Genomic DNA, 14,205 nt, shown 5'->3' with positions numbered 1-14,205 from the left:
TCCAATGGTTCAACTCCACAGCGTTGTAATTGTGGTGCATTGGTTTCTCTAACTGTTCTGGATTCAGAGGACTAGACACTTTATAGGATAAATGTAATAATGTAGTTTATGTCACCTGAATGCGGGGTGCGGGTGCCGGTGCGGTGAAGATATTTTATTAATATTAATATTATTATTATTAATAATTTTTCGTAGAAATTGAATAACACAATTAAAATTATACATTTTTATGATAGTGAAAAAAAATCAAAAAAGAAATGTTTGAAAAAAGACAAACAGATCGTTTTATGGAAGCCACCATTCTTTAGTCCTGTATCGTTTCTTTTGAAAGAGAAAAAAGAACATATAATATATCTATAGATGTATTAAATTAGATGCCCTGGCCGATGGTGATTTGATTTTGTGAATTTTTAATCTGGTTTCATCCCGAAATCAGATCCAGATCCAAACCATACCATACACAGCACATGAACTTGGTGACAATGAATGTAGTGTTTCTATTAAAGAATAAAACTTTATATGATAAATGTAATGGTTTAGTTTTGGTGCAACCATGTCACGTTTGGTGATTTGCTGAATGTAAATTCAATAAATTTTTGTTTAACAAAAGCCGGAGGCCTACCCCCAAGCAGCTTTGTCAGGAAATTTACTCAATGCTTGGACAGCGTAATAACCAGGGCAAAGCCAAAGGATGCCGGCAAGGGCCTTGCCGCTGCCCTCCCCAACCCCGTACTTCCTTTTTCTCAATTTTTTTTAGAAGTCACATGTAAAATTTTAAAAAAATATATTATCCTTCATGAAAATTAAAAAAAAATGATATTTCGTCTCCTATCAAAATTTTGGAACTATAATTTGATCTCCAGAAAAATCTTACCTCTGCCCCTAGTGCAGGTTTATCTACACTACTATTTTGGATAAAGGGGATGGAAAAAATGTTAAAGTATATGTAGGAGGGGAAATGAAGGGATTAATGATAGAGAAGAAAAGAAAAGCATCGAAAAGAAAGAAACCAGGCAAATTCTTGTTTGCATAAGAAGAAAATGAAACGCAAAGAAATGCCAAATTATATGTTCGATTAACTATATAAAAAAAAAAAGAAAAGAGAAGAAAAGGAACTTAAGTTTGTTTACAATAATTGGTCACACAGTATTAATGGCTGCTCCCACTCCTACTAAATGCATGCATAATTGGTCAAACAGTATTAATGTTTGCTCCCACTTCCACTAAATGCATGCATAATTGCTCATACAGTATTCATGGTTGCTCCCATTAATACTGTGATTGATGCGTCCCGCAAATTAATTTCCAACTACACCATCGAGCAACCCAGCGTAAGTTGCCCTAATAACATGTAGCTAAGGTGATTGATGAGGCTCTCATGGAGCAGGGTAAGTTGCTGAATCAACTTGAAATGTTGTTTTAAATCCTATAGCAGTGAGGTTGTTGGCTTTCTTTTGGCAGTAATGGGGATGCTACATTTTGGTTATGAATGGTTCTTCTATGATAGTTGCCGCATCCTTCACATTAGCTTGTGAACGTCCATTCATTGCTTCACAGTCTTAGGTAAACTGTGTTTTAGAAGTGCATTTTGTGGGTAACAGATCTTTACCGACAAATGAAATTGCGTCCATAAATATATCACTGATGTCCACCTTTATGTCGATCAAACGCTTTGTCAACGTCCACAACGCGTAGGTAAAAGTTTTACCAACGCCCGTCACGTGTTGATAAAAGTTTTACCGATGCATACCACATGTCAGTAAAAGTTTTATTAAACGTCGATAATAATTTTATTTACCTATGCACATGATGCGAGTTTTCTTCCACATTATCTTTACGGTAGACTAACTCTTACCTTTTGCACCTCACGTCAGCATATGTTCAGCTTTTATTTTCACTTAACTTTTTTTTAGCGTCGCTACAAAAGCTTAGTTTCTATTTTTTTATTTTTTTTCTGGTGTTATCTGCGAGAAATTAGTGACCAGCCCCCGCGACCGAGACTGACAGTTACCGATATATACCACTGTGAGCGCCCACCACGCTTGAATTTTTGGGTAGCTTGGATGTGATCCATTAATCCAGAGACCATCAAAGGGTTGGCTTGCTGCAACTTGTGCTGTTTATAGTGATAAATCTACTCGACATTGGAACTTGACCACGTAGGCCAAGTACTACTTGTCAAATACTTTACACGCATATAATATATATATATATATATATATATATATATATTATCTTTTCACTTCTACTTACTTAAAAGTCTGCATATATGTGCTTTTCTTAAAACTTTAGCTCAAAGAATCATAAGGCAGCTCCTGATCAAAGGAAACTTGGCATGCTTGTACCTTTTCAAATATTTTGAATTCACAACTAGTATTTGACTTCAAAAATAAATTTTGTGGCACATTAATAAACCATCAATTCAACTAACTATTCAAATAACTTGTAATCAGTTTACATAACATTCACATTTACTATTATTATTATTTACCAGTTGTTTTTTCGGTCTCGTCAAATCACAAGTTAGAAACGGTGGGGCGTATGGACCCACAAGCCAGACTGTCTGTCTGGGACCCCGGGTAGCTCCGGATAGTCATAATCACCATCAACGCTTTGGCTGCGACTTCTGCTAGTTGATTACATTGGTCTTATGTGGCCATTGCCATCACGTAAAAACTGTATTCATTTGAAAAAATTTTCTTTAAAAGCTGAAGACAGTGGGAAACTAAAGATGCCCTTCCTAACTGAGTGTCGAACGATATTCTGTTGAGAAAAAGAGGGAGCGGAAATGGCGGAGATTGCTGTGAACTTCCTGCTGGAGAGGCTGGGCACCTACCTCGTGAAAGAAGCGGAGTTGTTTGGAGGGATTCGCGAAGAAATTGATGAGCTAAGGCAGGAACTGGAAAGCATCAAATCATTTCTGAAAGACGCTGACAGAAAGAGAGATAGAAGTGAGGGAATCAAAACATGGGTCAACCAAGTAAGATGTGTTGCTTAAGATATCGAAGATGTTATTGACGAGTTTTTGCTTCGATTTGGAAGGAGACATGCAGGACATGGTGGAATCAAGAACTTCCTTTGCATTCTGTCCAGCGCCATGACTCAATTACTTCCAAGACAACCTTGCAACCGATGTACAAAAGATCAAGAGGAAAGTCGCGGCGATCTCAGAAAGAAGGGGCAGGTACTTCATGGAAATGCTTGATGAAGATAGGAGTTCGGGCGCGACCATTCGGCAGTGGCAAGATTGTAGAGAAGCAAATTTCCTCGAGGAAGCAGAAGTCGTGGGGATTGAAGAGGATGTAGAGCTCTTGGTCAACCAGCTTGTGGGAGAGACAGGTAACAATGAAAAAACTTACATTTCAGTATTTGGGATGGGTGGGTTAGGAAAGACTACACTTGTAAAAAAAGGTTTATAACGAACCAAAAGTGAAGGAACATTTCAATTGCTCTGCATGGGTATCAGTTTCCCAATCTTTTAATACCAAAACTCTACTAAAGTTCATGCTAATAGAATTTGGAGAAATAAGGGAACCGAGTTCCTCAAAGGAAGCAGAAGAATACTTGCTTCTTTCCAGAGAGAAGATAGAGCAAATGGATGAGGTTGATCTGGGAAGAAAAATTCACAGCTACCTTCAAGGAAAAAAATTTATACTCGTGTTGGATGACGTGTGGGATAAGAGTGTTTGCATCAATATCAATTCAGCATTGCCAGAGAATAACAATGGAAGCGCAATCATGATCACCACTCGTATAGAGGGTGTCTCTTCTGAATTAGAAACAATTAGAAGCGTAAACTTCATCCGTCGTGAACTGAAAACTTTTCGTGATGATTTACCAATGTCATTACTTTGCCAAAAGGCATTTCCAGGAACTGCGATTATGCCTTTGGAATTTCAGGAAGTGGGTAAGAGTATGCTGCAAAAGTGCAGAGGTCTCCCCCTTGCAATCGCAACGTTGGGAGGTATCCTACGTAAGAAAAGAACTGTGTCAGAGTGGAAGAAGGTAAATCAGAACTTAAAGTATCTGTTGGGCAAATATGAACACTCAACTTCCAGGGGTAGCATAACAAGCATTCTGAAGTTGAGCTATGATGAGTTGCCCTTACATCTTAAACCATTGAGCTATGATGAGTTGCCCTTACATCTTAAACCATGCTTCCTTTATTGTGGTTTGTTTCCTGAGGATCATTTGATCGAAAGAAACAAATTGATCAGGCTTTGGATAGCAGAAGGATTCATATTCTCTTCTTTTTTTGTCATGAGGATTACATCTGTAAGACCCACGATTTTTATTAAGTTTCCTTAATTATGGGATCGTTATTATGAGCAGGAAATCATAAACGGTAGGTTTAAATGACTGCAAAAATGAAATGGAAACTGCCAATTAAATGAAAAAGAGAGAAACTATGGAAAGAAATGAAAAAAAGAAACGAAAAGAAATTCGTATGACAGTTACAAGGGTTGTGAAGGGGGCTCTTTAGATCTGATTTACAATAATTAACCTTTTCTTTACTGCCTTCATAGAAGAGAAAACTCAACAATTGAGAATTTGAGAGAAAGAAAGGGAAAAGAAAAACTGACGGGTTATTCATTCCCTTGGGAGAGGTTGAAAAATAATCATCCCTTATTGCTACAGCCATCGACTAGAGAGTCCAGCAACAAGAGGATTCGAGAGAAAGAGAGAGAGAGACATCCTCATTCTTGTTTTCTTTCTCGTTGAGGTTGAAGTAGGTGGTCGCTGGAAAAGAATCAGAAGATCAAGAAAAGGGACTGCGAAAGAGGAACAAGAAGGTTGTGACAGACTTTGACAGGTATGGGGATTTTCAGCCATGATTGAAGCATGAAGCCATGTATTTTGATCTCTTATGGATACCTATATACTTAGAAGATGAATCCATGTAGAGAAATTTCAGTCATAAACGTGAAGCCTCTGTATTTTGGTTTTCTGTACGTATGCAACTTATGTTCATCCGTGAGAACCCTAAAACTGAGTATGAATTTCTATGTTATGGGCTTCGTTCAAGGATTTGACCAAACCGCATGAAAGTTATGACCGGAGGCATGTTAGTCTTTGTTAGGTTTTGGAACCTCTCGGATGTTCATGTGATGTTGTTTCTCTTTTCTGATTTTTTTTAAAAAGAGAGCATGTTAGATATGAAGGTGAAGCATGTCGTTCTATGTTGCTACGTTGTTTCTTCTTGTAGTTATTTCATTCATGAGAAATCAAGACTAGAGTAACATAGCAGATATCTCTGAGATGAAGGAGACGTTAGAGAAATCAAACCAACTTCAATAAAATTATATACAGAACCCTCACGGAGGGTTTGACCATGGAATTTGATATATAGAATGTCAGTGGGAAGACTCTATTGTCCAGAACGACGTCGACAGAGGGCAACGCCTGCTCTGCTCGACATACAGTAAAGGAAAAACCAACATACAGAAAGGAGGAAAGGAAGGAAACACAATGAGTTTGCCAACGAATAGAGGCAATCGCCCAACCAATTGGAAAACCAGCCATTGTTCCTCACGCTGGTTGAGTAAAGGTGAAACGCAGCGTCCTCCTCCTACCGTTTCTCTTCGTTGATGGTTCATCCCCGTCGCAGCGAAGGTGGAGACTAAGAGCCATTGAAGCATCGGCTCTTGGGTAGACTGCCTTCCCCACGCTGGTGCAAAATGAGGGCAGAGGAAGCGGCGATTTTTAGGAGGGAAATGTCGGACGGTCGGTGGGCGGCGCCATAGGACCCGAGCGTTGGAGCTCGCGAGAGGAAGGCGCTCCTCTCTCTCTGGTTTGTTCCCCCCTTTGAACAAGGAGGAAGATCCACCGCCGGGCGAGGAAGGTGCTGTTGTGAAGAGAGAAAGCCAACGAGAAAAAGAAGAGGAGCTCCCTTACGAAGAGAGAGAAAACGCGGGTGAGAAATGAAGAAAACGAGTGGGTTTCGTTTTTATAACAAGACTCAAAAATTACAAAGCGGGTCCACCTCTTAAGCAGAATTCACGAAAAGGCTGTTAAAATTTTTAATCATTCATGCCGCAACGTTTTTGCTGAAAACATCTTCAAAAAAAGGGGTCCGCAAAAGTTATTTTCTATAAGAACCAAAGAACTCTTTCGAAATTGTGAATCAGTACCCTTTGAATTCTTAAAATTGTCAAAAGAGGGTTTTTATAAATTGGTTTGCAATTTGGATGGAAAAACCGTAATTTTATGTATTATTGCTCTGTGGTACCTTTTGTATTATTTAAATTTCAGGAATAGGGGTATTGAACCCCCTTGTTTTGAAATGGTGATTGTTGTGTTTAGTCTGGATGTGATATGCTCTATATTAGTGCACTTATTATCGATTTTGTTTTGGTGCCATTAAATTAAGATTTAAAATGGTTGAATTATTCTGTTTGGGAAACCGAGCCTGAGGGCGGTTTCTGAGAGGGGTATTAGACAAGGTCTAGTAAGGAGAAACCCTCACTTTTGAAATTCGAAGGCGAAACGTGGGCTTTGTGCGATGGTTTATGCGAGTGCGAGCTTTCTGTTTTACCCAGTGTTTGGTTTCGTCCCGAGAGGTAGTGGTCACACTCCTCTGGCTGTACTGGAGGGCCCACAGGGTATTGGGCGGCACAAGGGCTCGGGATTCTGTTCTGTTTCTGTTTGGGAGCGAGACTCCTGGTCTCTCCACCCGGGTTCCTAGAGAGGCCATGCTGCTGCAGCGGCGATCTGAGATATCTCAGGAGGCTTCACTTCAGGTACCCTCGATCCGTTGGATCGCCTGGTGAAGATATGTTCTGTTCTGCCCGTGAGTGCCCACGGGGATTTCTGTTGCTCGGCACGATGACCATGACATTGTCAGAGAACCACGGTTGGAAGCCTACGAAATTTTGGAGGTTGTGCACACCTCGTTCTGTCATTGATGATGTGATGTAACTCTGATATGTGCTAAGTTTTGGAAAACTTATGGTTGTAGTTCATAAGGCCTTTTTTGGAATTGTTTACGAAACTAAATATTATTTTGGGCCATGTTCCATTCATGGCTGGATTTTCTCATACTCAGAGGAATTCTGACCCTTCTTTCTATCTACAGGTAGTCCTTGATAGCTTTTGCTTTGGAGCGACGACCTCAGTCTTGTGATGGACGGGCATTGGCATTCTGGGCACTGCGTCGGTTTTGGGGATTTGTGGTTATTTTTGTTTGGGTCCAAGTATTTTATTATTGAAATAAAACAGTGTCTTATGTTCTGGTCATGACTCAATATTGCTTCCGCTATCATAGAAATGAAAGAAAATTTTTGGTGTCAAAAATTGGGTCGTGACAACATCAGGACACCTAATCTGATTTCTGAGGGTATGGTGTTAAAATAGAGAAATTGCCGAAGCAGATAGGACGGCTACTCCATTTGAGATACCTTTGCTTAAGGTTAAATTCCAGTCTAAAACAACTTCCCAGATCAATCGGGAGCCTTCAAAATTTAGAAACTTTAGATATCAGGCACACTGGCATTCGTATGCTGCCCAATGAGTTCATTAGGCTGAGAAACTTGCGCCATTTATGTGCGAGGTCACAGGCCATTTAAACTCCAAAGGAGGTCGGCAATTTAAGATGCCTACAAACATTAACTGCTTTGGATGGTTCAATAAAAGGAATTGCCGCAGAGATTAGACAATTGAAGGAGTTGAGGAGGTTGCAAATACAGGGTGTCAAGGAAGAAGATGCTGAATATCTTTACGCATCCCTCAGCAGCTTGAGGCACCTCTCCAGGCTTTTCATTGAGCATGATGATGCTCATTTCCCATTTGGCAAATGGTTGCCCCAAAGTCCGCCACCACACCTGCGAGTCCTCACGTTGATTCGATTGCCGGAGTTGCCTGATAACCTTGGTTCCTTCGACGCCCTTAGCAGTTTAACCTTAAGCTGCGGGTCCTTCAAGTGAAGACCCTTTTCCGCTTCTGCAATCACTTCCTTGTCCATCAGACCTTTTCCTTCACGAGTTACACAAGATTAAGCGGTTAGAATGTGGCCCGTCGCGGTTTCCTGGGCTTCGAAGGTTCCGACTCCGCCATCTGAAAGAACTAGAAACCGTGATATTGGGGAATGGCAGCGTGCCGTGTCTGAAGCGGCTAATTGTACTGGAATGTACTGAGTTGAAGAAGGTATAAGGTTGCCTGCCCATCAGTGCACAGTCCACAGCCCCGGGCGTAGAAATTATGTTCGCTGGGATTTGTCCTGTCCCTTGGTTTCAACACATCTTTAATGTAATGGTGAATAACCAAAATACTTCTGGTGTTGAAATCGACAAAATGAGATCGTAAAAAAGTAGAAAGATTGAAAGTATACTTCATCATCCAAAAATTTCTAAAATATCTCAAATCTCTCTCTTTCTTTTTGTTTTCTTTGAGGTATATATTTGTTGTTTGCACAACCCTGTGCACGCAAAGGTCGAAAGGATGTTGACCCACCTTTACGCTATGCAATCTGGAAGAACTGGGAATCGTGATATTCAGGTAAGGCAGCATGCAGAGTCTGAAGCAGTTAATGATAGAGGCATGTGCTAAGTTGCAGATGGTGCCTCAAGGCTCAAGGCATTCACCATCTCTGCTGCCCTATGTCCAAGGCTCATTGGACTGTAAGGCACTGAATCGATGGTGATTATTAAAAAAGATTTAGGCTGTTTGGCAATAGATTATTAAAAGAAATAAGACAGATTTATCGAACACTTTCCAAAGTGTCCAATGAATCTAAATAATTTTTGTGTTAAGTAGGGTAACATAATATTATAGTTCCCAAGCGCCTCCAAGAGAGACGATTGCTTAGTTTGGTTTTTCATTTCATTGTCACTTTTGTCTAAAAGATGATATTTTTAAATTAAGTGGAAAAGTTTGGTGCCTATTTACTGTCTTTGAAAATTAAATCAGTGATTGACTTGTTGAGTGCCCTTTTTCTAATTTATCTTATAAAATAAGGGACCTGAAATTAAATTTCAACATATATTTGGATCCGGCTAACTTGAAGTATGTAAAACATAATCAGACCAAAAAAACTTATGCTAATAAATAGAATCTAACCAAAGAAAACGCTTTTGCACGAGGAAGGATTTTATTTCAGAATCCAATGAGTTCAAGTTCTACGTACGAACGCCAAGCTCATATGCCTTTACATTAAATTGGATTCAGCAAATTCAGGTCTACGTCCACTGTAGAGTTTCAGTTTCGAAATAAGTATTGGAACCTGCAAACTTCATAAGCTCAGGCGTACCTGCATCTTCGCGGTCATAAGGCCTCGCGACAAACAGACAGATGTTGCGAGGTTCTCATGCGAAAAGCCCGAGCTGTCTTGCCTCGCTACCTTCTCCTTCCTCGCCCTGCCAACTCCCAATATCCCAAGCTTCATACTCGAGTAGTGAAGGTGCTTCTCCTCATAGTTATCATCTCCACGTTAATTCTTCTTCTTGTTCGTTTTCTTCCAGTCTGGAACTTTTGTTGCAACGCTGCAGAACCATCGTCCAACTGAACCCAGTTCTTTCTCGTATCATCATCGCCGGGCTTCTTCATCGAAAGCTTTTCGTCTGCAGGATCGTTAGACACCTTGCCCTTTCACAGTCACAGCACGAGTTCCTAGTTTATGCCCGTCTGATCGTAGAGCATGTCATCCACGAGCAGCCGAACTCTTTCCTCTTCAACACTGTCATTCGAGCCTATTCCCGGAATCACTCGCCGGAGGAAGCCATTAGATTGTACGTACAGATGCTCCGGATACCCGTTGCCCCGGACAATTTCACCTATCCCTTCGTTATCGGGGCTGCCAACGTCAGGGCGTTGATGGCAGAGGGCCTGCAGGTCCAGGGCCACATCATTAAGAACGGGTTCGACTCGGATGTCTTCGTCCTCAATACGCTCATCAGCATGTATTCTGATCATGGGGAGGTGGACTCTGCTCGCCAGTTGTTCGAGCAGAACCGTCAGGTAGTTGATACTGTCTCTTGGAATGCTCTGATCGATGGCTACGCAAAGTCTGGTTCAGTGGAAGTTGCGCGCCAATTGTTTGACGAAATGCCTGAGCGGGACGATGTTTCCTGGAGCACCATGATATCTGGGTACGCAAGGCATGGTGAGTTGGCCATTGCTAAGGCGTTGTTTGATCGAATGCCTTATAGGAACTCTGTCATTTGGAATTCCATGATATCTGGATTCGCGAGGATAGGGATCCTGCCTATTGCGCGTAAAATGTTTGATGAGCTGCCATGTAAGAATACCATCACTTGGAATGCCATGATCACGGCTTATGCCCAAAGTGGAGATGTTGATTCTGCACGTGATTTGTTTGATAAAATGCCGGATAAGGACGTTGTTTCCTGGAGTTCCATGATCGCTGGTTACAAGCAATATGGCCGGTTCAGAGACGCAGTTTCTCTATTCAAATCGATGCTTCTCGAGAAGGACGTGAAGCCTAATGAGGTTACTATGGTGAGTGTGCTATCTGCTTGTGCTCATTTGACCGAGATAGACCTTGGTAAATGGATTCATGCTTACATTAACCGATGTAATGTAAAGCTTGACGACTACTTGGGTGCAGCACTTATTGATATGTACGCAAAATGTGGAAATATCGAGGCTGCAGAACAGGTCTTCTGTAATTTGAAACGAAGAGATATATCAGCCTGGAATGCGTTGATTGTTGGCTTCGCGATGCATGGCAATGCCGACGACTCACTGAAAGCGTTTTCCAGAATGCAGGATTCCAACATAAATCCCAATAGTGTCACCTTTTTGGGGGTCTTGACGGCATGCAGCCATGCAGGCCTTGTGGATGAGGGACGCCGATACTTCAATAACATGTTGAAAGATCACAATATATTGCCTAATCCTAAGCACTATGGTTGTATGGTTGATATGCTGGGTCGAGCAGGTCTATTAGAAGAAGCGGAAGAACTAGTGAAAATCATGCCAATGAAGCCTGAAATAACGATATTGGGTGCACTTCTTGGTGCTTGCAGGATCCACGGCAACACAGAAGTTGCTGATAGAATCAGGGTTGGTCTGCTGGGGTTGGAGACTGGTCAAGCAGGTTGTCATGTTCTACTCTCTAACGTTTATGCTGCTGCTGGTAAATGGAATGAAGCGTTAGAAATTAGGAAACTTATCAAGGAGAAGGGTATAAGAAAACAACCTGGTTCCAGTCTGGTTGATCTAAACGTTGGAGATTCATGAAGCCTGCAACTCTGAGAATTTGCCCATGGTGAGACAAAAGGGTTAGATTTATAGGACTTGCCTACGTACATCATGATCGACATTATAATAGGTAGCAGAGTCTTGATTTTTTCACCAGGGCAAGAATTTAGTTGTTGCAATTGCACATTTGCTCGTGAGTTGGAATTATGTCTCAGGATGGTCAAAGATCTGTGAACATGTGGTTACTAGCCTTGATTTGTGAAGCTTGTCTCTGTCCACTCTGTAAGAAGTGGTATAAGAAAACAACCTGGTTCCAGTCTGGTTGAGCTAAACGTTTGAGATTCATGAAGCCTGCAACTCTGAGAATTTGTCCATGGTGAGACAAAAGGGTTAAATTTGTAGGACTTGCCTACGTAAATCATGATCGACATTATATAGGTAGCAGAGTCTTGATTTTTTTCACCAGGTCAGGAATCTGGTTGTTACAATTGCACGCTCGGTCTTGTGCTGGAATTATGCCTCAGGATGGTCAATGATCTGCGGAGATGTGGTTACTATCCTTGATTTGTTAAGCTCGTCTCTGTCGACTCTGTAAGGAAGACACATGACAGAGATTGCTTCTTTCCCAGTGTGCCAAAACCGGTGTGCCCTCTTGCCAAGATTACTGCAAACGAGTTAGCAAGCCTGAAAGGAAGGTTTCTGCTATAAGTGCCCTATGGTGTATCTAATCTAAGCATATGGGAGGACTTAGTTTGCCAAGAGTCACCAATCCAAATGCGCATGCTTACTGTATTGTCTGCTGTTGAGACCATGTTTCTCTCAAAACCTTATTAGTCAGACCACGTGGAGGACAGGCATGTATCCGCATGATTACGAGCAGGCAGGCGTTCATGTTCTATTATGTCTGGTGGCTAAGATATGTGTTTCAGAAGAAAGCTGTAAAGAATCTCCCTGGAAGAAAATGCCTTAGGAAACTTCTGAGTTGTAGTTTGCTTTGAATAGATGTTGCATTTTTAGTGGCTACAGGTTCAACTACTTAAACTAGGAAAACTTTTCAACGTCAATTATGTGTTCGAGTGGTTCATATTTCTGGGGTTCATGCTAAATGCCGTTGGTTATTTGTTTGATGTTGACAAAGAAGATTGTGATATTTAAATCTGTCATCTGCGAACGACAAAAATCAGTGGCAATTTGATTTAGGAATTGTAAGTCCTAGTTATTTCCTGTCCAGCGATTGTTATGTTCATTTTGTATTCACTGTGTGGGAGATGCATCTGAAGAAACAACGCCTGTTACACTGCACATTTTCATACGGAAACTTGATGTTAAATATAGTTCATGTTCAAGGTCACATGGTTCTTGTGCTATATAAAATGTACGTGTATCTATTTTTGACATGCTGTCACATAGGCCGCCGATTCGGTTTGTACGTGTATCAATATCTGTTAGGAACTCTACCTCATTGGGCATGTCTTATTTTTATCAATGAGAATGTCTTACTCTTTAGCCGTTGATTTTTTAAACTTGGTAATTATCATTGTCAAGTGAGTAAGCATTTTAGGTAATCATTTGTTAAAAACGAAAGGACCAGATTGCAAGCAAAATATAGAGTAAGGTGAAAAACAACCACTCTGTAAACAATTATGTGTACGTGATATATCAAGAGAGTGAATAGTGAAATGAACGGCAAAGAGCAAAACAAAAAACCAATCACACAGAAGACACCCAAATTACGTGGTTCGAATAGACTGTTTGTCTTCCTACATCCACGGGGAGAAATTAGGAGGATTCATATTATATGAAACATCAAAATACGGTGAGATCCAAGAAACCAGAACATACTAAATCCCCTTACAAAACAACAATGCTTCTGCGTGACCTTCAGCCCCAAAACTCTCTCTCTGTTTTCTGTATGTTCCTCACACGAACTGAAAACATACTTTTTTTCTTCTAAAGACAACAAAGTTACCCACCAAAGATTTCAGCAAGCAAGAGAGTTGGTCGTGGAGGCTCCATGCTTACGGCGACTCCTTGAGATGCTCCACCAAAGTCGCTCGCCACTCCTTGAGACGCTCCACCAAAAACGCATACCACAAACTGATGGTGAGAGGCAAAAAAAGGGGAAAGAAGTCGAGCCCTTCTATAAGGCAAAATAAAGGGTTTTGTAAAAGACACAAATGCCCACTGTTGACTTACATATGGCCAAGTAAAAAAACTAATAACAAAACTCTATCTTTTTGGCTTGGTCATAATCCAGAAAATATATAAGATCAATCTTGTTCAATATGAATGTCAATTCTTCCTTGGACTCCAAACATGTTTAACATGCGCAAATCTGAGCCAAGCTCAACAATAGTGAAATTTAGTTGTGGTGAGAGGTTTCGTCAACCTGTCTGCCACATTATGTTGCGACTCCACTTTTTGCAGTTGAATTTCACTATTTGCCACAAACTCCCTGATTTTATGATATCTGACATCTATATGTTTAGTTCTTCCATAATAAACTGGATCTTTAGCCAAACATATTGCGCTTTGACTGTTACAATGTAATTTGACATTTTCCTACATAATACCCAGTTCATTAACAAGTCCTCTTAACCAAACTGCTTCTTTAGCAGCTTCTACTACGGCAATATACTCTGATTCAGTTGTTGATAAAGCAACAATATCCTGTAGTGTAGCTTTTCAACTGATTGGGCCTTCACCTAGAGTAAATATATACCCTGTTGTAGATCTTCTTCTATCTAAGTCACCTGCATAATCTAAATCAACATTGCCAATCAGAGTATCAGAAATATTTATACCTGCTTGAAATAGTAAACCAACATCTGATGAGCCTTCAAATATCGCAAAATCTATTTTACTGCCTCCCAGTGTCTTTGACCTGGATTTGTCATATATCTGTTGACAACACTTACTGCATGAGATAAATCAGGCCTAGTGCAGATCATGGCATACATAAGACAGCCAACTGCATTAGCATATGATATTTTTCTCATAACGCTGCTCTCTTTTTCAGATTGAGGACAATCTTTCAAAGATAACTTA

General features: G+C 40.7%; 1 protein-coding gene and 1 pseudogene across 2 annotated transcripts; both read left to right on the top strand.

Moving 5' to 3' along the window:
* The first annotated feature begins 2,751 nt into the window (after positions 1 to 2,751).
* Positions 2,752 to 7,922, top strand: LOC116259631 (putative disease resistance RPP13-like protein 3; annotated as a pseudogene).
* A 1,244-nt stretch (positions 7,923 to 9,166) lies between these two features.
* On the top strand, positions 9,167 to 12,403 carry LOC116258417 (pentatricopeptide repeat-containing protein At1g08070, chloroplastic-like). 2 transcript variants are annotated; one of them, XM_050078963.1, is made up of 2 exons: positions 9,272 to 9,394; positions 9,483 to 12,403. In XM_050078963.1, the coding sequence occupies exon 2, from the start codon at positions 9,733 to 9,735 to the stop codon at positions 11,194 to 11,196; it is 1,464 nt and encodes a 487-aa protein (XP_049934920.1). In that variant the 5' UTR covers positions 9,272 to 9,394; positions 9,483 to 9,732; the 3' UTR covers positions 11,197 to 12,403. The 2 variants fall into 2 exon arrangements, with proteins under 2 accessions (XP_031491419.1, XP_049934920.1); XM_031635559.2 differs by having other exon boundaries at positions 9,167 to 12,403.
* The last annotated feature ends 1,802 nt before the right edge of the window (positions 12,404 to 14,205 follow it).

This window comes from Nymphaea colorata, chromosome 8 (genome assembly GCF_008831285.2).
Source record: "Nymphaea colorata isolate Beijing-Zhang1983 chromosome 8, ASM883128v2, whole genome shotgun sequence".
NCBI lineage: Eukaryota > Viridiplantae > Streptophyta > Magnoliopsida > Nymphaeales > Nymphaeaceae > Nymphaea > Nymphaea colorata.
This window is presented reverse-complemented; position numbering and strand designations above follow the sequence as displayed.